This window comes from Poecilia latipinna, unplaced genomic scaffold (assembly GCF_001443285.1).
Source record: "Poecilia latipinna isolate Pla-1442-1.1 unplaced genomic scaffold, P_latipinna-1.0 Scaffold2355, whole genome shotgun sequence".
Classification (NCBI taxonomy): domain Eukaryota; kingdom Metazoa; phylum Chordata; class Actinopteri; order Cyprinodontiformes; family Poeciliidae; genus Poecilia; species Poecilia latipinna.
This window is the reverse complement of record NW_015114971.1, coordinates 22,665-48,294: the sequence shown is the minus strand read 5'-3', so window position 1 is coordinate 48,294 and position 25,630 is coordinate 22,665. Positions and strand designations below refer to the sequence as shown.

The 25,630-nt window shown below is 36.8% G+C and overlaps 2 protein-coding genes across 3 annotated transcripts in view; both read left to right on the top strand.

The window, feature by feature from the left end:
• The first annotated feature begins 1,550 nt into the window (after positions 1-1,550).
• Positions 1,551-11,450, top strand: LOC106937465 (rho GTPase-activating protein 19-like). 2 transcript variants are annotated; one of them, XM_015018995.1, is made up of 12 exons: positions 1,551-1,663; positions 2,760-3,019; positions 3,204-3,284; positions 4,430-4,639; positions 5,457-5,683; positions 6,318-6,404; positions 6,789-6,854; positions 7,327-7,536; positions 8,312-8,416; positions 9,373-9,465; positions 9,612-9,713; positions 10,831-11,450. In XM_015018995.1, exons 1-12 carry the CDS (start codon positions 1,620-1,622, stop codon positions 10,885-10,887), a joined length of 1,542 nt encoding a protein of 513 aa, XP_014874481.1. In that variant the 5' UTR covers positions 1,551-1,619; the 3' UTR covers positions 10,888-11,450. The 2 variants fall into 2 exon arrangements, with proteins under 2 accessions (XP_014874481.1, XP_014874480.1); XM_015018994.1 differs by having other exon boundaries at positions 1,552-1,663; positions 2,757-3,019.
• Positions 11,451-16,366: 4,916 nt separating this feature from the next.
• The window catches only part of LOC106937466 (slit homolog 2 protein-like), a gene marked incomplete at its 3' end in the record, with an annotated part of 16,465 nt that continues 7,201 nt past the window's right edge, over positions 16,367-25,630 (top strand). Inside the window, exon 1 of the mRNA XM_015018996.1 lies at positions 16,367-17,177. Coding sequence (XP_014874482.1) covers positions 16,981-17,177 — 197 coding nt within the window. The remainder of the gene's footprint in view (positions 17,178-25,630) is intronic.

Genomic DNA, 25,630 nt, shown 5'->3' with positions numbered 1-25,630 from the left:
GGATATTATTTATTTTTATATTGCCAGCATATTAACTGTGTCGTTTCTCAGAATTCTTAATAAAAGCTGATTCACTCTGTTCATAAAACGATTTATTTTTCACTTTAATTGAACTTTGAAACATTAAAAGAAAATTCTGCATTTAATTCTGTTACCGGTTCATTCAGTGAATTTCTGTTGTGACTTCTGCACTTTATTTTTCATTTGACAAACAAAAGGTTTTAGAGGCATTAATTTCTGCAATTATTCTCTCCACACACATTTATTGAAAGAATAAAAAGTGTCTCTAACTCAGGGCACAGGTCTCAGAATGAGAGCCAGAGCTTTCCCTTCGCGGTTCTGCTGTGATCTGGAGGAAAGCTTAAGATTACACCGTGGCTCGGCTTTGCTCTCCGATTCAGATTTGGCCTGCAGGAACCTCGTCTAATAGAAGCGGACAGGACCACCTGGGCCGGATTAGACCAGCATATGGAGCCCAATTTCCTCACCACAGAGACATCACGCCTCCAGGAGAAAGACAAGCTGTTTGCTCCACTTTTAGAGATATTCAGAGGTGAATTTTAATGAATTTTAAAAGTGGATCTTCTCTAATTCATATACAGGCTAAAAAATTACAAACCAAAATACATTTTGCAGAAATGGACTGAACTTAAGAGCTTTTTTTTTTTTTTTTTTCCAAAGATGAGCAAAGGTGGATAATAGCTGTAGGTCCAAAAGAGCTCCATTCCTGATTCATAAATATACTGTTTGTGTGGTTTCTTTCCAATGTGTGGGAAATTTTAACTGAATATTAGTGAGGGTGTATGTAGGTATCACATTATTTGAGGTGATAACAATAAAATTATGATCTTCAAAGATTCATCACTGTTTTTTTAAGTAGTACAAATGTACCACTAAACAGTACCCAGTAATTGGATCCAATTTTATTTTCCAATTTACTGACATTTATTGATGATGCTGTCTGAAAAAAGAAAAACGTGTTACAAGGAAATATTGCAACCATAATCCGTGTATGAAATAAAAACGCAGTTCTTATTTGAATATATTTTCCACGGTTTGATTCGGTGTATATAATTTAGAACCTGTGTGAACTGTGTAAAATAACCCTCGATAAATTAAAATTTGCGCACCATATTCTTGTTTTTAAGCTACATTCAAGTTTTTGTTGTATAGCTATGACTTGCATGTCAACTTTATCGGCTTGCGTGGTCAGTAAGTACATATTTAGCATTAACAATTCGTCATACTTATTTGCCAAAAATATTGATTTGCATTTTCGCGAATACGTTTGTAGTGTGTTATCTGAACTGAAAACATTTCACAATTTGACAGTACTGAAAGCATATCCTGCAAAATAAAGGGAGTCAATGACAAAATGTGATTTGTATAGTTTACTTTGACGTTATTTGTAAACAAGGAGCATCGATAATAGTATTAATGCCCGAAATTTTATAACCAGCTTCACGCTTTTGTTTTGACAAACAGTAAATTCAAACAGACCAATCACAGGAAGGTACATTCAAATCAAGTCGCTACGTGCCACCTACTTTGAAGAACTGACCAATGGCTGTTGAAGTGGGCGGAGCTTTAGGGACAACAGCGCAGGATTCAAACTGAACATGGCTGCGGGGAACGATGTTGATGAAAGCACGCAAATTAGAAGGTAAATCAACAATATTACCGTCATTAGGTTGTTTGTCAGTTCCAACACTGGAGAAGAGACATTTCCGAGGTCTTACGTTGAACGTTAGCTGTTTCTTATGGCAGTTTTTTTTGCGCAGTATGTCTTATGATTAGCAATAACAGGTTTCAAGAGAAGCTAATTGCATGACGTTGCGGTTAGCTTGCTAACGTTGACTTTGCCTGACTTTTATCAATAAAACGCGAGACCGGATACAGTTTGGGGTTTATCTTAATGTTTACTGCTATCAAAATACGTAAATAAGAAAATGCAGGTCTTGTCAGTTTTAGGTGACGATGCTGAAGTTAGCATTTGGTTCTTGTGTGTGTGATGGGCAGTATTTTATTTAAGGGGTCCAAAACACTCTTTGATAGTGCTTCAGTTTTCTATGTAAGATAAATTAAATGACTAAAACAGAATCAAATAATTCCAAACTGAACAAATTCTTCTGAAATACAGTTTGTGACCTGGAATTACAAAATGGTTAAGAAAAACAATAACAGCTGTACATTCAAAGCAAATTTACTGTAGAAAAAAATAATACAGTGCAGATATTTAAAAAAAAGTGTAATTGAGTCGGATAATTTGAAAACACGTACAAGATGTTCATGTTTGTGCATTGGAATAATCAACAGACTACAGATTAGGTCAGGGTGTCCAAGGGACCATTTGTGGACCTTGGGATAATTTGTGCCTGCAGGTCCAGAATGTTAGAAATTTGCCCCTCCTTTAGGCACTTTTGTTACTTTTTAGCACAAGAATTTCAATGACAAATTTAATTATTTGATGGAAAGTCTTAGGCAAAAAGTGTTTTTTATTTTAATTTTAACTCCATTTTAAATAGAGATATAAATTTAAAAGTAAGTCTTCAGGATTCTGGTCCATTTTGGGAAAAGTTTGGACACCACTGGGTTCCGTAGTATCTTATCCCTGTTTTGTCTCTAGTGTCTTTCCACTTTCTTTTTGTGAAATTGGAAATGTTAAAATTATTTTTGATAAAGATGTCGCAATCACACACATCTCATTTTCACCTTCAGTTAACTTCCTGCCTGATTGTTGTGCATCTCCTTCTCAGAAGCATGGTGACCCACTGTGAGGAGTCGCCCGGCTCCTCTTGTTCTGTCAGACCGCCCGTCATCTTCAACCCAGATTTTTTTGTTGAGAAACTCCGCCACGAGAGCCCCGACGCGTTCCTGGAGCTTGTGCTCAGTAACATAACTCGGCTTATCGACCTTCCTGGGACCGAGTTCGCCCAGCTCCTCGGTGAGGATTGTCCCAAAACCCCGACAAGTGGAAATGGAGGCTTTTTCCGCTCTTTCAACTTCCTTAAGCGAAAAGGTAAAAATCACTCGCATCACGTTGTCATGACTACCATCTTCCCACCTGAATAGTTGATTGATTAAAGTGAAAAAAATAATGAATATGGAATGAGTTCTAAAAAACTGAATGCATTAGAGATAAAATAATTAATAAATTAAACTTTGACTGTATGATTAATTCATGCGTCTTCATGCTTTAACAGATAAAGGCGCCGTCTTTGGAACCACGCTGACTGAGAGCTCCATCGCACAGATCTATCAGCTCATTGAGTTCCTCAGCAAAAGTAAGACATCATAAAACTCTGCTAGTTCTTTCACCCCAGCTTAGGACAACCTCGTCTTTCTCTGGAGTAAAAAATTACTTCAAAACAGATAAATAAAAAGGAGCTTTTGTTTTATTGGTATGATCATTTGTGTTCTTATGTACTTTCACCCCTAAGCAGTTAGTGATGAGATTATAAATATTGGTGTTGAACTTTGCATTCTGTCTAAATGTTTCACTGCAAATGTTTTTTATTTAATCCCAAGTATCAATTAATCTGTTTACCTTCCATATTTTGAGTGTTTTAAATATAAAGCATGAGCGCTGTAGAAGTCTGAGGTGAGCAGAGTACCCAAAAATTGCACTGAAGTAAGAGTAGCTCTGCTGCAATATATGTTTACTCCAGTAAAGGTAAAAAGGCCTCAAGTACGAATAAAACAGTATTTGGTTGAAAAGTCTGCTCAAGTACTGAGTAACTGATTAAAATATCATTTAATATTGAAAAATCACAGTATTAGACAGGCCAAAATATAAAGTTAAGTGGAAATTTAGGTATTTTAAAGAGCAAAATGAAAATAACAACATAATTACAAAAGAATAAAATCAGGCAAAAGAAACATTTTTCCAAATCGGTTTCTTTCAAGAAAAAAATTATGAAACTTTAACAGAAACTGCAGGTGTGTCTGTGTCTGGTGAATTTTTGGTTAAAACATGTTTGTTTTTCGTTCGGTGGGTAAAACATCCAGAAATTTTACTCAAGCAAGAGTAGAAATACTTCATAATAAAATTACTCAAGTAAAAGTAAAAAGTGCAGCTTAGTAAAAATACTTATAAAACTAAGTTTTTTCCAAAATGTTACTGAAGTTAAATGTAACTGAGTAAGTGTAGTTAGTTACTACCCAACTCTATTTTTTTAGACTTTGTAAATCAACTAAAATAATTGGAAAGTTTTGGAAAATTTTGACATGCAAAATGTGCAGGAATCTAATAACGACAGACTTGCATTCAGTTCTTATAATCTAAAAGTGTTATCTAATATCATAGATCCAAACATTCAGATTCTGACCAAATACCAGACGTGACGTCTCAGACAATTAACAAAATATTCATTTCATTATATTTATTTGCTCTGCTCAAAGTGAAATGGTGCAATATTTTTCTGCTCAGATCTGCATGTGGAGGGTTTGTTCCGGGTGCCGGGGAACAGCGTCCGGCAGCACGCCTTGAAGGAGCTGCTGAACGGCGGGGCGGACGTCGACCTGGAGGCCGGAGAGTTTCACCCCAACGATGTTGCCTCTCTGCTTAAGACTTTTCTGGGAGAGCTGCCGGAGCCTCTGCTGACACACCGTCACTTCCACGTGCACCTGAAGATAGCCGGTAGGAAAAGCCGTGCACGTAAAGCTGTGGAAGAAATATTTAGAAATATGATTCCCGTGGTTTCAGCTACAGAAATACGACGACGTACTAAGGCCATTTTTAAAGAACTAAGTCATTAAAAAAAACTAAGAAGTTTTGATATTAATCTCTGAAATCTCAAAAAACATGGCTATTTTCTTTTTTTTTTTTTTTTTTTTAAGCAAATTTTGACTTTTCAACGTCTGAAATGTCCATGTGTTTTTTTTGTTTGTTTTTTTTTTCTAAAAATGTCTGAGACTTTTCCCAAAATTTCTGAAGTTTTCTGAAGCATATTTAAACTTGGAAATATCCTTGTTTTTTCTCTTAACATTTCTGAGACTAATTTCAAAATTTCTGAAAATTTTAAGCAAAATTTTGACTTTCCAAACTCAGAAATTCCCAAATTATTTTCTAGACAATTTCTGAGATTAATCTAAAAATTACTGAGTTTTTCTGCAGCATATTCTTGACTTTCCAAAGTCAGAAATTTCCAAGGTTTTTTCTAGAGATTTTCAGATTTTTTTTTTAAAGCAAATATTCAACTGTTCAAAGTCAGAAATTTTAATGTTTTTTTTTTTTCTAGAAAATTTATAAATTTTTGTAGCAAGTCTTTGCCTTTCCAAAGTCAGAAATTTCCAAGGTTTTCTCTAAAAAAATTCTGAGATTAATAAAAAAAAATTCTGGGGGTTTTCTAGAAAATATCTGAGTGTTTTAATTCTATTTCTTTAATTTTATCTTCAATGATACGCTGTCATAAAGAAAGGATGGGCGTTTACATTTTAAACTAATTTTCTTCCAGACATGACTCTGTTTGATGAAGAAGGAAATAAAACAGCGGTTCCAAACAAGGAGCGTCAGATCGAGGCCCTGCAGCTCCTCTTCCTGTTGCTGCCGCAGGCCAACCGCTCGCTGCTCAAACTGCTGCTGGACCTGCTCTACCACACCGCCAAGCAGCAGGACAAGAACAAGATGTCTGCCTACAACCTGGCGCTCATGTTTGCCCCGCACGTCCTCTGGCCCAGACATGTAAGATGGATAAATATCCAAATCATTTCCATCCTCTAACCCATTAAGTCCACATTTGGACAGATAAATAAGTTTTTATTTGTTTTGGCTTTCATCCACACAAAACCCCAGTTTGATGTTTCTAAAAACTCTATATTTATGTGTTTATTTGTGGAAAATTGAGATTTGGCGCCAAATAATGCACCAATATATCCACATACATGATTCTCCATCGACATCTTCTAGTGTTTTAATAACTTTATATGTTAAACTTTTAAACATAGTTCAATATATATATACATCTATCCACATAAATGAACTTCCATGTTTAATTCCTAACAGGAAGTGGTGGTCGTTTTGAAGCAGTCTGATTGGCTGACACGTTTTAGCTTTGTGCTACACTGGCCCCTATGGGTTTGGCATGTTTAAAACAACACTCGGAGATGGATTTGTGCAAGTTTATATGAATGAAAACCTTCCTGAAATGGATCCTGTGCGTACTGACTTACTTTGTAAACTATTTGTCTTTTTAAAGACCGGGTTACATATGCATAAGGCCTAAATGTCACATTTCTGCACATTTGGCATTAAAACATTGACAGGTTCTCTGTAGCGCTGCAGTTTGTTGTGTTTTGACTCTTTCTCCTGCCTCCAGATGACAGCCGGCGACCTTAAAGACAATCTGAAGAACCTGAACAACAGCATGGCCTTCCTCATCAAGCATTCACAGAAGCTCTTCAGGGTGATTGCTTCCTACACACTCTGCAAAATAATTAAATGATCAAGTGTTCACTAAATAGCATTAGAAATAACATTTTAATTTATGATTTTGAAAAGCCACCGAGTTATTTGCATTTTTTAATGCATTTCTGAAAGAATATTAAAAGACTTAAGTGGTTAAATGGAAAAACCTGGAGAATCTACATTTTTTTAAATCTCATGAATCGTCAGAATAATCTATAAAATAATCAGTAGAATAATCGATTACTTACATAATTGATAGTTCCTGCCCTGAGTGAATCAGTGATCCATTAACAAGTTGCAAACAGACTTTACCAGAAACGTGTGGCGGGTTGCTTATCTGTTCCTCTCATGACTAACTTCCTGATTATTGTCGCTTTTTCAGGCTCCAGTCTATTTGAGGGAATATGCCAAGGTCCATTTTAACGGAACCAAGGTTCTGCAGAGTAAGGTGAGCTAAACGTTTCTTAGTTTTACTGCTTTAAACGAGTTTCAGCATCAATGTTAGTTTTTTGAAAAGCCAAATTTTTCTCTTATTCTTTTTATTTTGTCATCAACAGAAGTAATTATCCGTTCTGCTGAAATATAAATGTACATTTTACCAAATGGAGGAAAGACAAGAGATTTCCTCTTCAGACTTTGCACTTTGCCTGTTTTTTTTTTTAAGGGTAAAAGTAGTAAAAATGAAAAAATACGTCAATTAATTGTTTCTAATGGCACTATATGGCTACACATGGATTGTGGTGGTTTAAAAGTGTATTAACACCAAGTCAGGATGTCGTACAGCTGTTAATGACGATCTAACTTGGCCGTCTAAATAAAAGCGTTTGTATACTGATCCATCAGAACAGCAAAAATGTTCAGATTTGTTTTTAAACGTAAAACTTGAGCTTCCTGTTTGAAGTTTCTCTGTTTGGCTTCAGGATGACCTGGAGCTGCTGGCAGTCAGTAGCAGCTCTCCTGCCCAGCGGACGGCGCCGCCTCTGAAGCGGACAGCCGGTCCGGGCCGTGCCGTGCAGGAGCAGAGTCAGTCGCCTGCTCAGCAGTACACAGAGGAGGCGCTGAAGGAGCTCTTCAGGCACGTTCACCAGAACATGCCCGACTCCGCGAAGAAGAAGAAACTCGTCCGACAGGTTGAGTTCAGAAAACTTTGTGGTGTGACTATTTGTCCAAGAACACAACATTTAAAAAACTTCAGACTTCAAGGTGATCAAAGCAAAAGTGAATTCAACTCAAACAGCCTCTTGATGCACCGTGGGTTTCTGGCTTACGGAGTTCCAAAAAGACCAAAATGTTGCTATATGAAGGAGGGTTGAAACGATTTATCGTGACTAATCGATTATTGTAAAAATTGTTAACTCATTTAGTAATCAATTAATCATTAACTAGAGTATAAAAAAGGAATTCAACTATTTGTTTTTTTTGTATAATTTAATGTATTTCTAATATTGTATAAAAATGATTGCGGCTAAAAAAAAAAGTAGGTTGTGCCAATTTTTAAATCTGATTAATCGTCAAAATAATTGGTGGTATTATTATTATTATTATTATTACAATAATCGTTAGTTTCAGTAACTAATGCCCGAATGTAAAGCTGATTTCCGATTTGGAAAATTAACAGTTTCCAACCTAAAGACAAAAAAATAAACAAATAAATTTTACTAGTTATTTTAGTGCCATTCTTTTGTGAATATTTACTGCAAATACCCCAGAAAAATGAAAATAATGCTCAAACCTGCATTTGTTGTTATACCTTTACTGTTTTATGCCTTTTTGCCAAAGTTATTAATGTCCACTGTGAAAGGTCCAAAGGGCCGCAGGCCCAGAATGGAAACATAAACCTGGCTGCTCATCATGCAGCCAAACTTTGTCCGTTTGGATGTTTCTGACCTTTGTGTTTCTGTCCAGCTCGTCAAGCAGACTCAGTCAGAAACATCCAGCGAGGATCATCTGCTCCCTCTAGCCGCCAGTAAGAAGCGTCCCCGTTCCCGCTCCTTTGGTGGCCTCATCAAGGTAAGAAATGTGCATCTTGTCTTTTTGCAACCATAAATGCCAGGATGCATTTTTACTACTGGATAAACACAAAGTTTGATGTGTTCCTTATCCTTCATGATGCTGTTTGTTCTCTGATCTTTCTCTAACAAACCAATGAGAACAGCTGCCTTTATGCTGAGAATAAGGCTGGACAATAAATCAATAACGATATATATCGCGATAGACACATAATAAATATCAATAACATCTGATAAGTTCACTGAACTCCGATCCAGAACCACACGGCATTCTGGGAGATGTAGGCAGAGGAAAGACTTTAGCTGCTCAACTTCTCTCTGCTAGCTAAGCAAAGTGTGTGGAATTACTGTTTGGTTACCTAGCAACTCTCTCATTCTTTGGTTACCTAGCAACACCTTGTTGAGTAACTGGCGCAGCAGCAGTTTCAGGTTTCTCCACTGTGCCTCAGAACTGCTTGAAGATGAAATACAACAGCGTTGAGTGAACACTGGATAAAACTGGAAAGATCACATCACCAGTTTGGTAGTATTTCACATATTTAAAAAGAAAAGACTATAATTATTGATATAATTCGCTTAATACACTTAATAATACACTTTTCAGCCATATTGTCCAGCCCTACATTTAGATTAATTCTGAAGGCAAAAAGTTGCATTTTGGTTTAATATTTAATATAAATGAATACCACACTTTTCAAATATTTATTTAATGTTTTTTTCCCCCTTCTTTGCAATTTTTCTGTATTTCATGTTGGTATAAAATACATTGTGTATTCATAGTTGTGTTTGTAATGTGTATTGCTTTATTGTATTGTGCTAAAGAAGCAATACACATTCAGTTGTATCGTAAAGAATGTAATTTTACTAAATAGTTGACTTACTTTACAAATATATTTCCTTTTTAATCATAAATTCTGATGTTATTTGCTTTTCTTTTACCCGTTTCTGTGTTACTAGCGAAAAGCTCGAGGCGAGCAGATGAGAGAGAGACACATCTCACCCGAAGCTGTTGGAAAAAAACTAGGAAAAGAAAATATCCTCGTCCAGTCGGTGAGCTTTGAGTTTCCAAATGTTTACCACTCTGTAATAATGTGAAGCGTTGTAGTTCATCATCCACCAGGGGGCACTGTGACAGCATCTCTACATACCCTTACCTTTGCTTTTTTCTTTTCGTTTTGTGTGTTCATGTTTTACAGGTGAGCAGTCCGCCAGCCGGTCCTGTCATGGGGAAAGCAGGACTTGTAGTTAAAAATCCAGACTTTATCTTTCACAAAAACAAACCTCTGAAGGCTTCTAAGGTATGACAAACTCAAACCTGTTTGTGCTGTGAAACACAGAAACCTCTGATGTTTTCATGGTTTCTTTAGTTTGTCCCCGACACACTCAGAAAGGAAGAAGTACGTTTAGGTTTTTCCTAATCAGACTGGATTTTCATTGCTTGAGTTTTTAAAATTGCAATTTTTATCTACATTTCTGCAAATGGAGCAAAACGTTTGATTTACTCTGTTGTAAAAGTTAAAGCTACAGCCATAAAGATGTCGAGCTTTTGGCTTCAGTTTCTTCTTCAGTTCTGATGAATTTTCTGGGAAAATTTGGACACTCAGTTTTTCTTCTCTTGGAAAAAAAATGACTCACTATAAATCCCAAACAATCAGAAGGAAGAGATTAACTTTTTTCTCCGCAGGTAACCCTGGAGTATGAAGATTTATCAGATAAGACAGAGTGGATTAAAATTAGCTGCTCCTCCGTTCCCTACAACACATTCAAGCCGATCAGTTTGATTTGTGGCTAAAATTGCAACATTTGACATTTTCAGCTGCTCCGTCCCACATGATCTAAACTCATTGAACAACCTGTTCCCCTCCTCGCCTGTGGTGGCGCTGCACTGAAGGAAACGACATAAAAACCTCTGAAGAAGACATGAGCGCAACTTCTTACTTTGCAAAATGTAAACAGAAATGGAGTAGCATCAGACTTTCAGTGTTTCAGTGTTTTGTTTTTGTTTTTTTGTCTGATAAAAGACCATGAGCCATTTCTCCTTCTAGCTTTAGACTCTTGTGCTCGTTTTGATTGTATTTACCCAGAATGCTCTGCTCTATAGTCCACTTCCTGCTTTTGGAGTGGTCTCCGGTACACTTTGCATTCAAACCGCACCAAAGTTCGCTTCAACCGAACCGAGGCCTACGGTTTCAGTCTCGATCAGAGTTCGATTTAGATTTTCTAAACAAATAAACTGGATTTAGTTTAAAGCAGAATGAACCCTAAATACAGCATATATTTGGAAAAACATTCTGAAACATTATATTGTTTGTTTGTTCAGTTTGTAACTATTGTTTTGTGCCTGTGTGGATCATATGCTGTTTGAAAGTTTAACCTGAGGTGGAATTTAAACTCCCGCTTCTCTTTTCACGGCAGGATTCTCCCTCCGTCTCCAGGATGTGCTTCTCTCCAACTCAGGAAGTGTCAGTATGAACCAAGATTGGACTAGGACAGTATTAAACAGCCATTACACATGTGAATATTTAGGTTGTATCCAGCTGTGACTAATGTCAGATTGAGCCGTCAGAACCGGAGTTACAAAGCGGTACAAATAGTTTCACAGGTTTGCATGTTGTATTTAGAATGACAACATTTTAGGAATACTTGCAGATGAGAGTCGTAATAATATCAGCAGCTAGCGGATTAGCTTCAGGGTTCTGCTATATAAAAGAAAACCACTGACACTCTGAAAAATGCAGAATATGTATAAATGTTGTAGAAATTGTTTTATATATACAGTGTGTGTCTTTTTTTATGGGAATCGTGTAATTTTGGGAGCCGTTTGTGAAAGTGAGATGATGATCCAATGTCAGTGAGTTTTACACTTTATTTTTTATTTATTTTTTTTTTTTTGGGACATCCTACACTGAAAAAAGAGACTGGAGCTCCAACATAAAATAAAAATTGTTAATTAGTCACCAATATTTGAATGAAGTTTGTCAAGCTTACATTATTTACATTTGTTTAACCTGAAAATGCACAATAAACCTAATAAATTAACTTGATTAAGCTTAATTTGATTATTTGTGACTAATTAGTTTAAATATATTTAAGTTGAATCACCTGTTCTCTTTTTTCAGTGTATTTTTTAACGTTTTAGCTGAGTTCATGACGCTCTCCCTAAATGCTGTTCAAATGAGAACATCAAGTCTTTTGCATTTTAATGGAATATCAAGTGTAACATTACCTTTATTTTGAGGTGTTTTATTTATTTTTATTTGGGTTCATTGATGACAGGAAGTTATTTTTGTCTCATGGAGTTTGGAGGATTTGCTGATGGTTTCAGTGGAAGTTGAAGGAAGGGATTTTTTCCCATCAGATTGAGCAGAAATCAACAAAGAGCCCAACAGGTAACGACTTTAATCTGAGAAATCTTTCTGATTGGGTAAAGCAAACACAAGATCGTTGATTTTTACCTTTGCAGAACCATTAACACTTTGGTTTTTTGTTCTGAAATGAGGCGTTTTTTTGTGTGTATTCAGACTTTATGACATGATGGCGCATTCGGACCATTATATGCAGAGCAAAGAGGAGCACAATTTCCACCAAAAAAAACTTAAAACTTTATAGAAAACAAAAACTTAAAAATGTCTGAGTTTGAAAAGATGAATATTTTCTGGGAAAAAAATCTGAAATTCTTAGATTAATCTCATAAATTTTCTGGAGAGAACCTTTGACACCAAGAACCTTTCCAAAAGTTGAAAATTGTTGAATTTGAAACTGAGTAATTTCCACAATTATCTTTCTAGACAATTTCTGAGATTAATCTCAAAATTTTGGAGTTTATGTTCCCTAGCAAATATTTGACTTTTCAAACTCAGAATTTAAAACATTTTTGTCTAGAAAATCTAAAAATTTCTGAGATTTTTTTTTCAACTGTTAAACTCTGAAATTTTAAAGTTTTTTCTAAAAAAAAATTTCTGAGATTAATCCAAACTTTTGGCGTCTTTCTCCTAGCAAATATTTGACTTTTGAAATTCAGAAATTTCCTTGTTTTTCCTATAAAATTTCACAGTTTTCACTTTCACATTGTCAAACTCTGAATTTTTACATTTTTTTCTAGGAAATTTTTAACTTTTGAAACTGAGAAATTTCATTAGTTTCAAACGAATTTTTTTTTTTTTGGTGGAAAGTTACTTTACTTTTTCATTCTACATTTGCCCCAATATGTAGATGGACACACTGACACGGCCTCTCCTCTAAACCCCCCAGTTCTCCTTGGTAGTATTTCCTTAATAAATGTGAAATTTGCTCTGATTTCTGTGTGGAGGCCATGTTACTGTAACCTGTGATTCATCATGTGATGGAGCGACGTTTCTCCTTTAAGATCGATTTTCTTACCTGGGCTGGAAATGTGCTGCTGCTGCCTCTTGTTTGGGTTTTGGATGCTCTGAGGAAGCAGGAAAGATGGATGGATGAAAGTGATGAAGGGCTGAACCTGACAGAAGGACAATAATATACCTCATTTATCTTGGTTTGGATGCCTTGTTCTTCTTTTTAGACGTACATCGGTTTTATTTTCTGATATTTATCTGTCGTCTGAAGATTAATGTTTGGTTGTGAAGAGGCTGGGGTTTGGAAGATTCACTTTGGATTTAATTTCTGGAATCATTTCTTAGTAAGAGGAACATGTTCAGTCTTTTAAACTGTTACATTGTGCTGTGAAGCATTATTTTTAAGTTACACATAAATACTCAGAGTAAACCTGTTGCATTTCTTCTGGCCTGCAGAGGAAAGTTGGACTGTGGAGATAAGTGACATTTTTATTTTAGTTTTTTATTAAATTTCTACACTATTTTTTATTGTTGGGATACTAACAGGTCACTTTAACAATATTCTGTTTGGTTTGTCCAAGCACAACACTCCAATATTGTGTTGAATTAACCTGTGACTTCTCTAAGTGGTTTTAACTGTGGTTACTTGTTTTTGTATTTTTTTAATGTAAAGTAAGCTAACCTTGTACAGAGTGTTCCTTAGTAAGGAATCTGTTTGAATTAAATGTCTTCATTTTCTAACAAACAGCGTTTTGTGAGTTTATGTAGATTTTCTGAAGGAATCGATTATTTTTCTAAGTTGTTTGTGATGTATTACTTTGTTTCTCCACTAGAGGACGCCATCATATTGTTAGAAATAAGAAACCATCGAGTTCTTTTAAAAATGACTTGAATATGAAGCCTTTTCAAATTCAGAAATTTTCATGTTTTCTATAAAATTTTAGATTAATTTCAAAATGTTGAGATTTTTACTTGCAAATCTTCAACTTTCAAACTCAAAAATTTTGTTTTCTTTCAGAAAATTTTGAGATTAGTCTCAAAATTTCAAGATTTATTTTCTAGCAATTTTTTGACTTTTCAGATTCAGAATTTTCCATGTTTTTTTTTCTAGAAAATTTCTGAGAAAGATTTCTGATTTATTTTCTAGCAAATCTTCAATTTGTCAAACTCTAAAATGTCATTTTTTTAAAAAGATAATTTCTGAAAATAGTTAACAATTTAAGTTTTTTTCTAGCATATTTTTGACTTTTCAAACTGAAATATTTTCCTATTTCTCTAGAAATTTTGGAGATTAACCTAAATTTTATTTTCTGTTCAAGCAAATTTTGGACTTTTCAAATTGAGAAATTTCCATGTTTTTTTTTTCTACAACAATTCTGAGGTCAATTTCAAAATGTTAGGTTTTTGAATTTCTGTTTTTTGATTTTTTTAAAACGAAGAAATTTCCTTATTTTTATTTCTAGAAAATTTCTGAGATCAGTGTAAAAAATTCTGAGTAAATTTTTTTTAAACCAAATCTTCAACTTTAAAAAAAAAATCCCTTTTTTTTTTTTTTTTTTTTTTAAGGAAATTTCCTGACATTAATCTAAAAAAGTCTCTTTTTGTGGAAATTTTTCTTTTTTTATCCCTTTATCTACAACGGTCATTTAAAAGCATCTTCCAGAAATAATTTGAGATGTGTCTGTGGGAACCCGTCTCCCCAATGGATCCGTTGGTCCTTAACCAGCTACTTTTGCCCCAGAAACAACAGAGTCCCACCCCTGAGATGTCGGTGTCTTTGCCCTTCGCTTTGTGGCCGATTATGGCCAAATGAGTCATTCTGTTCACAAAGGCAGCAGCTGGGCTCTGGCTGCAGCCAATTTGTTTTTCCAAAACTTCTGAGGCCTGCCTGGTTAAACGAACCCATCATAGAAAGCCTTCAGGGCGGGAACAAGGAGAAACCATCACAAATAATCACGTGCATAAAAAATGCCGTGCCACCCCGGTTGATAATGGTCAAGCTTTAAATCTTTGTATTTTAGGTGAATCATTACTGCATTCACTCCACCACATCTCATCCTCAGTTTTTATTCTTCAGTTTAAAAAAGTCTTGGTTTCTGTGGAGATTTGGTGGCGGGTTTCAAACCCGACTGAGTTTGAATTTCAAAGCTTTGTCAGCGGATTCATAATAGACTTCTGAGTAAGATCTGTGGCAGCTGACGGCATTTCAGCTCCGCTGGAATCAACAGAAACGCTTTAATTAACCAAAGCTCTTCCTCGGCTCTGAATTATGAAGAAAACATGACCACAGTAAAACAATTTAAATGCAAGGTTTCCCCAGAAGACCCGCTAAGCCTGGTGGTTGGGTTCTTCATCCAGCAGCCCGCTGTGTTTCCGAGTTAAAAAATGTTTAAAGTTGACAGGATACTTGAAAATATCACTTGGTAATTATGTGTTATTGGAAGATTAATACCTGAACACCAACTATAAAGACTTAAAAATGCTAAATTTAACAAAATTTTTAATAAATCAGCAATGCTAAGCCTGGTGGCCCGCCAGGCTTACAATACACTGGGGAAAACCCTGAAATGTAATGTTCAATAATAGTTCTAAAATTAGGTTTTTTATTTCTATTTTAAATTAAAATGCAACTATGTTGGTTAAACTAGCTGTTAGTCTATTTTAATAATGATTTAAATTTGTTAAAAGATGCACAGCAACAGAAGTGAGCAGGAACAGAGGAGGTGATTGTGTGATTAGCGTGGATGTGAATATTTAATGATTTGATCAAGTCAACCTTTCAGATCTCTCAGGTCTTCTGGTTCTGCTCTGCTAAAATCAGAACCAGGACCAAACATGGAGAAGCAGCATTCAGCTTCTATGCATCACAAATCTGGAATAAATGTCCAGAAAACTGCAACACAGCCGAAACACTGAGTTCCTTTAAATCTAGACAAAACCACCCAGTTTGGAGTTGCTTTTGAAACATAACCAATGAAACATTAATCAACATTTTGATTTATAATGACAGCAATAAGTAATGTTTAAATTGTTGAATTTTGTGTTTTGATGATGTGAACCACTTTGAACTGCTTTGCTGCTTAAATGTGACACAAATAAATTGTATTGATTGATTAATTGATTGAAGTCTGACAGCTACGGTAACGCTCCTTTCACTACAAAAACACAAAATCTTACAAAGTAATTTTGGTCTAGTTTCTACTGCAAATATTTTATTTTGCTTGAAATGAGACAAGCGAACTTGAAAGTAACTGCATAATGTGAAGCCGATCTTATTAGGAAATGTCTAAAAATCAACCACTGTCGTTTTCTGCAGGTTTGTAGTTAACAATAGTCACTCTACTGCTCCTGACTCAGCAACTTTCTTTTCAGTCAAAAAAATTGGCACCAGCAAAAAACTGAAACCTGTGCAGGCATTTTCTTACTTCAGCTGTAACAAGATACCTTCATGAGAAATTGGTGAAAAATACCAGGTAAGACTTGGTGTTTTTTCAGTGCACTGGTCCAAACGTAAAGCAAAGTTTTATTGGTTAAATGCTGATAAGTTTATTTCCCTGAGCGGAGCTTCCTCAGGTTCTTTTCCGTTTCCGTGTCTTCCCCAGAGTTTCCCAGTCGGATACTTCAGAGCGATCACGACTTCTCATCGTGTCGCCGGAGCCCTGGGCTCTTTTCCTCCTCTGGGGAGGGGAGAAAGGAGGAAGAGGAGAGAGGAAGAGGAGTGGACCGCTGCTGTCACTGGAGGCGGCTGACACTGAATAGATGCGAGTTCATTCTGGGTGTGCGTGTGTGTGTGTGTGTGTGTGTGTGTGTAGGAGGAGTCTGGGTGCTGTTATTTGTAAAAGCTTTTGATAGATGATTACTCTGGGGTGTGTGCGATAGAGAGGGATAGAGGGAACCCCCCCACCCTTTTTCTTTTTTCTTTTCTAGTGGCTCACTGTTCGCTGCACAATGACTCAATGAAAAGTGGAGGGGAGAGGCAAGTGCACTGTACAGCTGCAACAGAGCGAGAGAGAGAGACACACAGGGGAGCAGAGGAAAAGAAACCAACTGGAGGAGCTTGTCCTTTCCCCCTCTCTTTATCTCAGTGAGATTCCTGTCTGGGATCAAGTGGGGATTGTTCAGCTCCAGCTGAACTTCACCCACATCCTCCTGCTGCTGCCCACTTTCACAAACAAGCAGGCAAGTGTTGGTGTGGCGACAGGAGGAGGAAATCGGGTCCGGATCAACCTGGAGAGCCGTGGAGGACAGCAGGATGCCAGCGGGAAGAAGAAAGGATGGAGCCGGGTCGGCGGCGGGTCTGTGGACGATGCTGGTGTGGGCGGTCCTGATGGGTCCGGGAGGCGCTGAAGCGTGTCCGGCTCCCTGCAGCTGCCTGGGGAACACGGTGGACTGCCACGGCCGGGGAATCCACTCCGTCCCCAAACACATCCCCAGAGGGACTGAGAGGCTGTGAGTTGTCACACATAGACGTATTTTCTTCTTCTTCTGTTGGTTCTGATGACCAAATGGTCTCACACAGACAGGCAGGCAGGCAGGCAGGCGAGGGGAATCCTTCAAAGTGACGGCATGTTGCTGCTTTCACTTCAAGGGAAACAACCAGTTTACCTGGTTATGTTGCTGTTTACTCCACACCTCAGCGCTTAGGTTGATTCCTAAATCTGGGATTTTACAGCTGCATGAATATTAGGGCTGCAGCTAAGGATTATTCTGACGATTAATCGATTAATTGGGAAATCAAATAAAAAAAAGATTTGACACATTCTCCAGAATTTCTTTTAACCACTTAAAGGTTTTATTACACAATCATAATAGTACATTAAACAATGCTACGGCTGCAATGAATTATTTTAGTAACAGATTATTCTATTGATTGTTCTGACGTTTAATCGATTAATCAAATTAGCTTATTCTGCAGGTTTTTCATTTAACCACTTAAGCCTTCTTAAACAATATTAGAAAAACATTAAAAGATGCTAGGGCTGCAGTTAACAGTTATTTTAGGAATTGATTATTGTGACGATTAATCGATTAATCAGATAAAAACAAACTTTCCTTAGCTTTTCAGGTGAGTACTTTAAAACTTTCGACAGTAGTGTGTGTTGGAGTTTCATTCTGTGTAACTTAACTTCCTGGTTTTGGACATTAAAACATTTCATTTTATCATTTTACTTCAGCAACCTGTTTTTTTGTTTGTTTTGTTTTGTTTTGCAGCCCATCTACCTCTGAATAGATTAATTGTTTACACGTGATATTCTGTACTGTAAATGTTGAGACTGAAGTCATTTTGCATTTCTGATGACTCAGTATTGGTGCATATTTCCAAGCTTTGCTCTACTTCAATCTGCTGAACTCCTAATGTAAATGTAAATCCCAACTTCATATCAGCTCAAATCAATAAATTTCTAATGGAAATATGTGTCACCAACATGTTGACCTTGTATTTTTATGTTTCATATTTGTAGTTTCTGCAGAAACCAGCTGTTAGCTGTGGTTCTCCCGTGAAGCCATGTTGGACGTGTTTGTGTTTATACCTGTTGAGGTTATGTGTTTATTTCAGGTTCCAGAGTGCTTGTGTATGAATTATTGATGGCTGTCAGGGGTGCTGGAGGAGACACATTATCCCGCCTCTCCTTTGGTTTACTGTAGCATGAAGGAGGTCTCCACTTTACGCCCGATAGCTTTACGAGGTTGGATGGCGGCTTGGGCCACAAGTCAAAGGTCTGAACCTTCAGCTCTAGTTTTCTACATGAGTAAACAACAGAGACGTGATGTTGTGTGTTTTAGAAACTTTCCTTCATGTCTGCAGACCTGGTGATGTGTATGATTAATGACTTCTGCTTCATAACTGTCTAAATACATCAGAAGTTGTTTTTCAGTGTAATTCTGAAACTGCATGTTAAAGGTTGTGTTGTGATTTTATGCAGGAGTTGTTAACCTTTATCTTAACATTTGTGGAAGCTTGTTATTGGGAAACCTCTCCACATTAATGGAAACACTGTAAAAACTCAAAACCTCACCAAGTATTTTTGGTTTAGTTTCTAGTGGAAATATCTTGGTGCACTTGAAAAGAGAAAAAACTAGCTTACAATTAGCTTTTCAGCAAGAAACAGGAGCTTGTTTTTAAGTAAATAATTTCTTTATATTAATGAAAAAGTTCTAGTTTACTGTCAGACTATTTCCTGTGTTATAAGTGAATTAATCTGCCAGAGGAACTAACATTTTTTCACCAATATTAATGAATTATTGACTTATTTGTCTTTCTGAAAAGATACTTGGAAGATATTTTTTTCTTATTTCAGGTGCACAAAGATATTTGCATTAGAAACTAGAACAAAAATACTTGGTAAGACTTTGTGTTTTTGCAGCGCTCACCAGTTGTCAACTAGGTAACCCTCCGCAGGAGAGAGGCTTTTAGATCAAAGTTTGTGGTCACAAAAAATATATACATTTTGTTTTTATGATAAAAGAAACATTCTTTGTAAATATGTTCAACCCAGAAACTGACATACTAGTTTTAGCTTCACCCAGTTCAAATTCTGTACAAATATCCCATTAAGCACCTTTTGCAACCTTTTGATTATCCTACATTGTTCTGATGTTGAGTCAAACTGAGCTGTTCACATTATTGAAAGTATATTTTTTAGCTTTAAATGCGTCATTTGCTACAAACAATCATGCGTACACTAAAGGAATGTTGTTTTACTGTAATAAAATGTTTATCTAAAAAATGATTAAATAATTTATATCTTTTAATGTATTTCTAATATTGTATAAAATAAATGAAAAATCTGCTGAACGTGCATGTTCTCATCCAATTAATCATCAAATTAATCAATAACTGAAACAATTGTTTGTTGCTCTCTCTCTCTCAATATCACTGTGACCTTTTGAACTGTTTCCTAGTCCGAGATTTAATTAGCTCGCCTTGCAGCAGAAAGAGACTCATTAAGCAGCTATTTGTTAAAAGTCTTGTCGCCCAGTGAGCATGTAAAGTGATCTGAGTGTGTGTGTCAGCTGGACTGGGGCAGAGAGTCGGCTGGTGTGTGTGTGTGCGTGCGAGCGGGGGTGTGTGTGTGTGTGTGTGTGTGTGTGTGTGTGTGTGTGTTCAGTTACTCCAGCGCTGAATTCCCAGGGAACGCTGCTCGGTCAGAGCAATAACAGGGTCATTTATCAAGGTGACTGCACCAGTCAAACTAAACACCCCTTCTTGTTGGATTGTCATAGCGATGCTGCAAAATGGGCTGAATGCCCTTTGGGCTCTGATGAGTCGGGTTAGTGTAGCAGAAAATAGAGGAAAGAGGAGAGACGTCTGAATGAGTGTCACACTGAAGAGCCGATCTATAAAACAACGTTTTATCTGACCAAAAGAAGTGCTTGACATAAACAAAAAAATCAAAAATGAATCTTTTTTTATTGTTTTGTTCTCCTTGAATTTTTCACATTTTATGTTACACTGGAAAAACACAAAATCTTACCAACCAATTTTGTCTTGATCCTAGTGCAAGTAACTTAATACACCTGAAATAAGATAAAAATTAACTCAAAAGTAACTTTCAGCAAGATATAGGAGCTTGTTTTAAAAAGTACTAGTTCCACTGGTAAATTATTTCACTTATAAGATGATAAAAATGTCTTCTTATGAGTGAATAATCTGCCAGTGGAACTCTGAATTAGTTACTTAAAACAAGCTCCAATCTTACTGTAAAGCTGCTTGAAGTTTAGTTTATTGCTAAACTAAAGCAATAAACTTTAGTTTAGCTTTAGTTTAAACTTTAAATTATCACATTGGCATACAGAACTTTGTTAAAAGCAGTAGCTCAGTGTTCATTTCTAGCAGTGGAGACTATAAAAAAAAGCATTTGTTATATCAGACTCTAAATAAACACAAATTGTGTTTATTGTACATTAGTACAATAAACACAATTGTGTTTATTGTACTAATGTATCTCAAGTGTACAAAGATATTTACTAGGAACTAGACACAAATATATGGTAAGATTTTGTGTTTTTGCAGTGTAGAAATTTGAAAAACAGCCTCTTCACAACCAAAAATTAAAACATTTAACATGACAAAAATGATTTTTTTGATCTAAGTAATACAATCTGCCAGTGGGACTAGTCATTTTTCATCAACATTAAGGAATTATTGTCTTAAAGAAGCTGCTATTTCTTACTAAAAAAGTTACTTCTAAGTATGCAACATGCAGCATGCAACCTTTTACGTGATTGACAAACACAAAGGAGCGCAAAAATGTAGTTGTGAATTGATCGTGCTACAAATTTTCTTTTACAAATAAGTTGGAAAAAATGTGGTGTGTTCTCTTGCCCCCTTTACACTGATACCCCTCAGGAAAATCCAAAACAACCAATGTCCTTTAGAAGTATAGCAAACCGAGTCGTAACTGTTTGTAATTTAATCTAAGTTTGCTGTTCTATAAATACCTCAGAGGTTTACTAGAGAACATTAGAGAAAAACAGCACCATAAAGACCAAGGAACACAACAGAGAAAGTAGTGGAGTAGTTCAAAGTAGAATTAGGTTATAAAAACTTGTCTTATTTTATAACCTAACTCTACTTCAAACCAAAAATCAGATTTTCTTTTTGTCAAACCACTTTTTTTTCTGCCGTGGTCCTTCACGCTTCCAAATATATGCGACTTATAAGATCTCCAGTGTGAACTTCAAACGACCTGAAAGTGTCCCGCACGCGCAGTAGAGGGCGCAATGACGTCACACAGAGAGCGAGCTCAGTGTTTTGCCAACCGCCATAACAAAGAAGAAGAAGTAGTGCTCAGGAAACACATATGCTAACGGTGGAGCATATCTCACGTTTCTGAAGTTGTTGTCCGACCGAGCCTAAACATTAACAATTTAATCCTCATTATCGTCCGCCATGTTTGTTGTTTTTCTTACCGCTTGCGCGAATCAGGACGCAGAATAGTGACGTTTGTCGAGTATAAATGACGTTCAGATTTGAAAAGATCGGTTAGGTATCGGATATCCAAGGGTGTGTTCACACTGCAGCCTGAAGTGACTCAATTCCGATTTTTTGGCAATTCCGATTTTTTTGCCGGGGCGTTCACACTGCCAGTAAATGCGACCTGTATGCGCTCTGCAGTCTGAACGGGCAAACGACCTGAAAGTGTCCCGCATGCGCAGTAGAGGGCGCCATAGAGTCAGCTTCTCAGTGTTCTGCCAACCGCCATAAAAAGAAGAAGTGCTCATTGTTTGCGGAAGTAAACATGGAGGCTAACGGTGGAGCTTAGCTTACATATTTGAAGTTGTTGTCCAACTGGAGCAGCATATTAACAACTTAATCCTCATACAATCCGTCATGGTTGTTGTTTTTCTTCCCACTTGCGCGTATCAGGACACAGAATAGTGAGATTTGTTGAGCATCAGTGACGTTCAGTTCGGATGAAGGCGACCTGGACGTTAGGTCGCATTTGAATCGGATACGTAAAGGATATGGGTCAGATTCGAAAAGAATCCAACCTGTGCTGTTCACACTGTCATGAAAAGATCAGATACAGGTCGCATTACGTCAAAAAAATCGGAATTGGGTCACTTCCGGCTGCAGTGTGAAGGTAGCCTCTGTCTGTGTTTCTCACCGTCCAAGCACACACACACACACACACACACACCTCGTTTCTGAGTTTTATTACCGATCGCCGCTTTGTTCTCTGCCTCTCTCTGCTCATCTCTTCCAATCATTTTTCCGAGTCCCCTGCGGTCCGTGAGCGGGAAAGATGCCGCTAATGAAGAGTCATTAGATATGAGTGCGTGTAATGCTGCTAATATTAGTCGCATCTCCTGCTTTGCCACAGGGGAGAAATATGACGGATGAGACGAATGAGTCTGAAACAAAAAGCAAACAGAAAAAAGGCTCTGAAAGTGGAGTGGGAATACGGAGGAAGATGGTTCCTCATGGGAAACAGGGGGAAAGATGGAGGGGGGTCATTGGTGTGGAGAGAGGTGAAAGAATGAAGGGATGATAATGGAAGTGGGGGATGTAAAAATAGCTAGAATAGTAAAAATGAAGTTGCATTTTTATGTTTGCATTCAGCTGTTTGCTTCAGTTATTAACTGATTTCCTGAACCAGATCTGCTCAGATTTTTACTGAACTGTTTAATTCTTAAAGTGGTTCAAATTTTGATCACAAAGCCCAGACCTTGCAGAGCTGAGTCAATTAAAAACCAGAGAGATCTCCAGCTCTGAGACAGATTATTCTGTTCTTATGCCAAATACGAAAAGAAGAGACAAAACTGGGATATTTTTACCGGCCTGACTGAAGGTCGGCCATGTTTCAAAGAAGAACTGGCCAAAATCTGACTACAGGTGGATAAAGCAGATACTATAAAATATCTTTTATCTGTTTTTAAAAAATTGTGTTTGTATTATGTTAAAATATTTTGTTCCGGTTCTATTATGAACTGCTTTGTATTTGTTCGCTGCGTAAAATCAAATCACAAAACATTGAAATTTGAGGTTGTAGAGTGAATACTTCTGCAAGTAAAAACGCTGAAACAAACAGTATAATACTGGGTAGTGATGGCACAGTTACTTTGAAAATATAACTTTAATTGGATTACTGACTACTCCTTGAAAAAGTAACCTAGTTAGATTACTGACTACTTGATTTGGAAAGTAACTAAGTTACATAAAAAGTAACTTTTTAAGTTACTTTCAGCAGCTGCTGACAACAACTCTCCGCCACCTGAGAAAATTAAATTGATCTTTGCCAATACTTAATTGCAAGTTATTTTATAATGGTAACATGAACAACATATTTCCACTTATAAGGTTGAACTGAAGGGGAGATTGTTTAATGGTTACAACAGTAACTTTAGTAATTTGTATGTTTTTGTGTGTTTCACTCTAAGGATTTTTTCCCAGTTTTTCCCATGTTATAATAACTGAAATAATCTGCCAGTAGAACTAGCACTTTTTCATCAGTTTTAAGAAATTATTGACTCTAAATCAGCTCCTATATCTTGCTGAAAGTTTCTTATGAGTTAGTTTTGTCTGTACTGAGCTATTTCCACTAGAAACTAGACCAAAAATACTTAAGATTTTGTGTTTTTGCAGTGCAAAAGTTGATTTTCATAGATGCTCTTCATCCAGTCTGACTGAAATTCAGCCAAGTTGCAATGAAGAATTGGCCAAAATCTCAAAGTACAGATGTATAAAGATAGGTAAGAGATACTATATGCAGACCACAACTTTTTAAATTTTATTTGTATTTTATAGAAATTCTTCCAGTTTGGTTGTGCACTGCATTTTTTGTTCGCTACATCAAATCTAACTACAAAACATTAAAGTTTGAGATTCTAAAATGAAAAAATACGAAAAACGTCTTCAAGGCTCTGCATAAATTAAAGTATAAACACTTAAAAATGATGATACTGGGTTATTGTTGCAGAGTCTGAAGAAGAAAGATGAGTTTAATATAAAAGCCAAGACAGATTGAGATTCAGGAGCCGTTCTGATGGATGTATTGTCCCCTCTGTTGTTTGTTTTCTAGGAAACAAAACCTTCTTTACTTCGGGTCTTTGTATCCCGATACTTTATTGATCATTGCATTGTTCAGGGGCTCTGCTAGCAAGCAAGCAAATTAAAGTTGCACACAGCAACTCATTGGTATCCAAAAGCACTGGGGATGTTTGCAAATTGCAAGTGAGGATAAGTATCTCACCGCTAATCCAGCACTAATGTTTAGCGTTTTTTTGTTGCATCGTTTCTCCAAAGGAAGTTGTGTTTGCTGTACGTTGCGTATCTGAGCTGGTCTGGATGTCGTTTTCGTAAGCTGGCCTCCTGCTGCTCTCCTTCCCCGTCAGATGTTACCGTGCAGCGCAGAGCGGAGCGGGCTAACCGCCAACTGAGCCGGCCGATTGTGTTTGCATGTGCGAGACGCGTTCTGCTTTAATGAGCTATTGTTAGGCCGAGTCGCCAATCAAGTGGAGTCTGTCGCTTAGCTGACCCCGTGACCCAGCCTTGCTGCACAGAAATCAATTAACCACGCGCCATTGTTCCTCTCCTTCCTCCTCCTCACAAAAATTCAGATACTGGGGACGATTTGCAATTAGCAGAATGTGATGTTTCTCTCTCTCTCTCTCTCTCTTCTATCTTCCTCTTTCTTTCTCATAATGTGGAATACACTGACTGTATGCTGCGTTCTCTCTTGATTCTGGTTTTGCTTGTGCACTTTAATTGTCAGGGTAATTTCACACCCATCTAGGGAGTTATTCTGGACCCCCCACCATGCTGTTCACTCCCTCCTCTGCAGCCAATCCCCTGCTTCAGACATCTCTCCTCCAACTAAGCTCTCCATCTTTGGTATTTCAGATAAAAATATATTTTTCTTGCAACTAATAGCTTATTTAGCTTATTTAGGAGACAAACCTGTTATACCTGGGATCTGCTACGTATGAGACGTTGTGGGCAAATTGTAGTCTGAGATTTTACAGAAGGGCTTTGGATTCATCATGTTTGAATGACACAAAACCTTTTAGGAACTGTGTGATGCTGTGAGAGCCAGAAAAGAACAAAAACAACCCATCATCCTATTACCACTTCCTGTTGACTTCTTTGGCATTTCTGTCAGTAGCAACATCTGGATGTTGATCATCATGATGCAGAAAAAAGTGTTTCCATTGGAATTTGAGAAATAAATCTGATAAAACTTATAAAAAACATGATTTATTGTTGTGTGATTGGCGCATTTCCATAAAGCAAATATATTTTCATAATTTTAATTTGTGCAGTTCTGTGATTAATGGAACCAGAGGTAGATTGGAATGATAAACAAGGTAGATATTTGTAAGCTAGATATTTTATTGTGTATTTAATCATGGTAGCAACTTCGTTTAGCGCAGTGGTTCCCAAACTTTTTCTTGTGCGC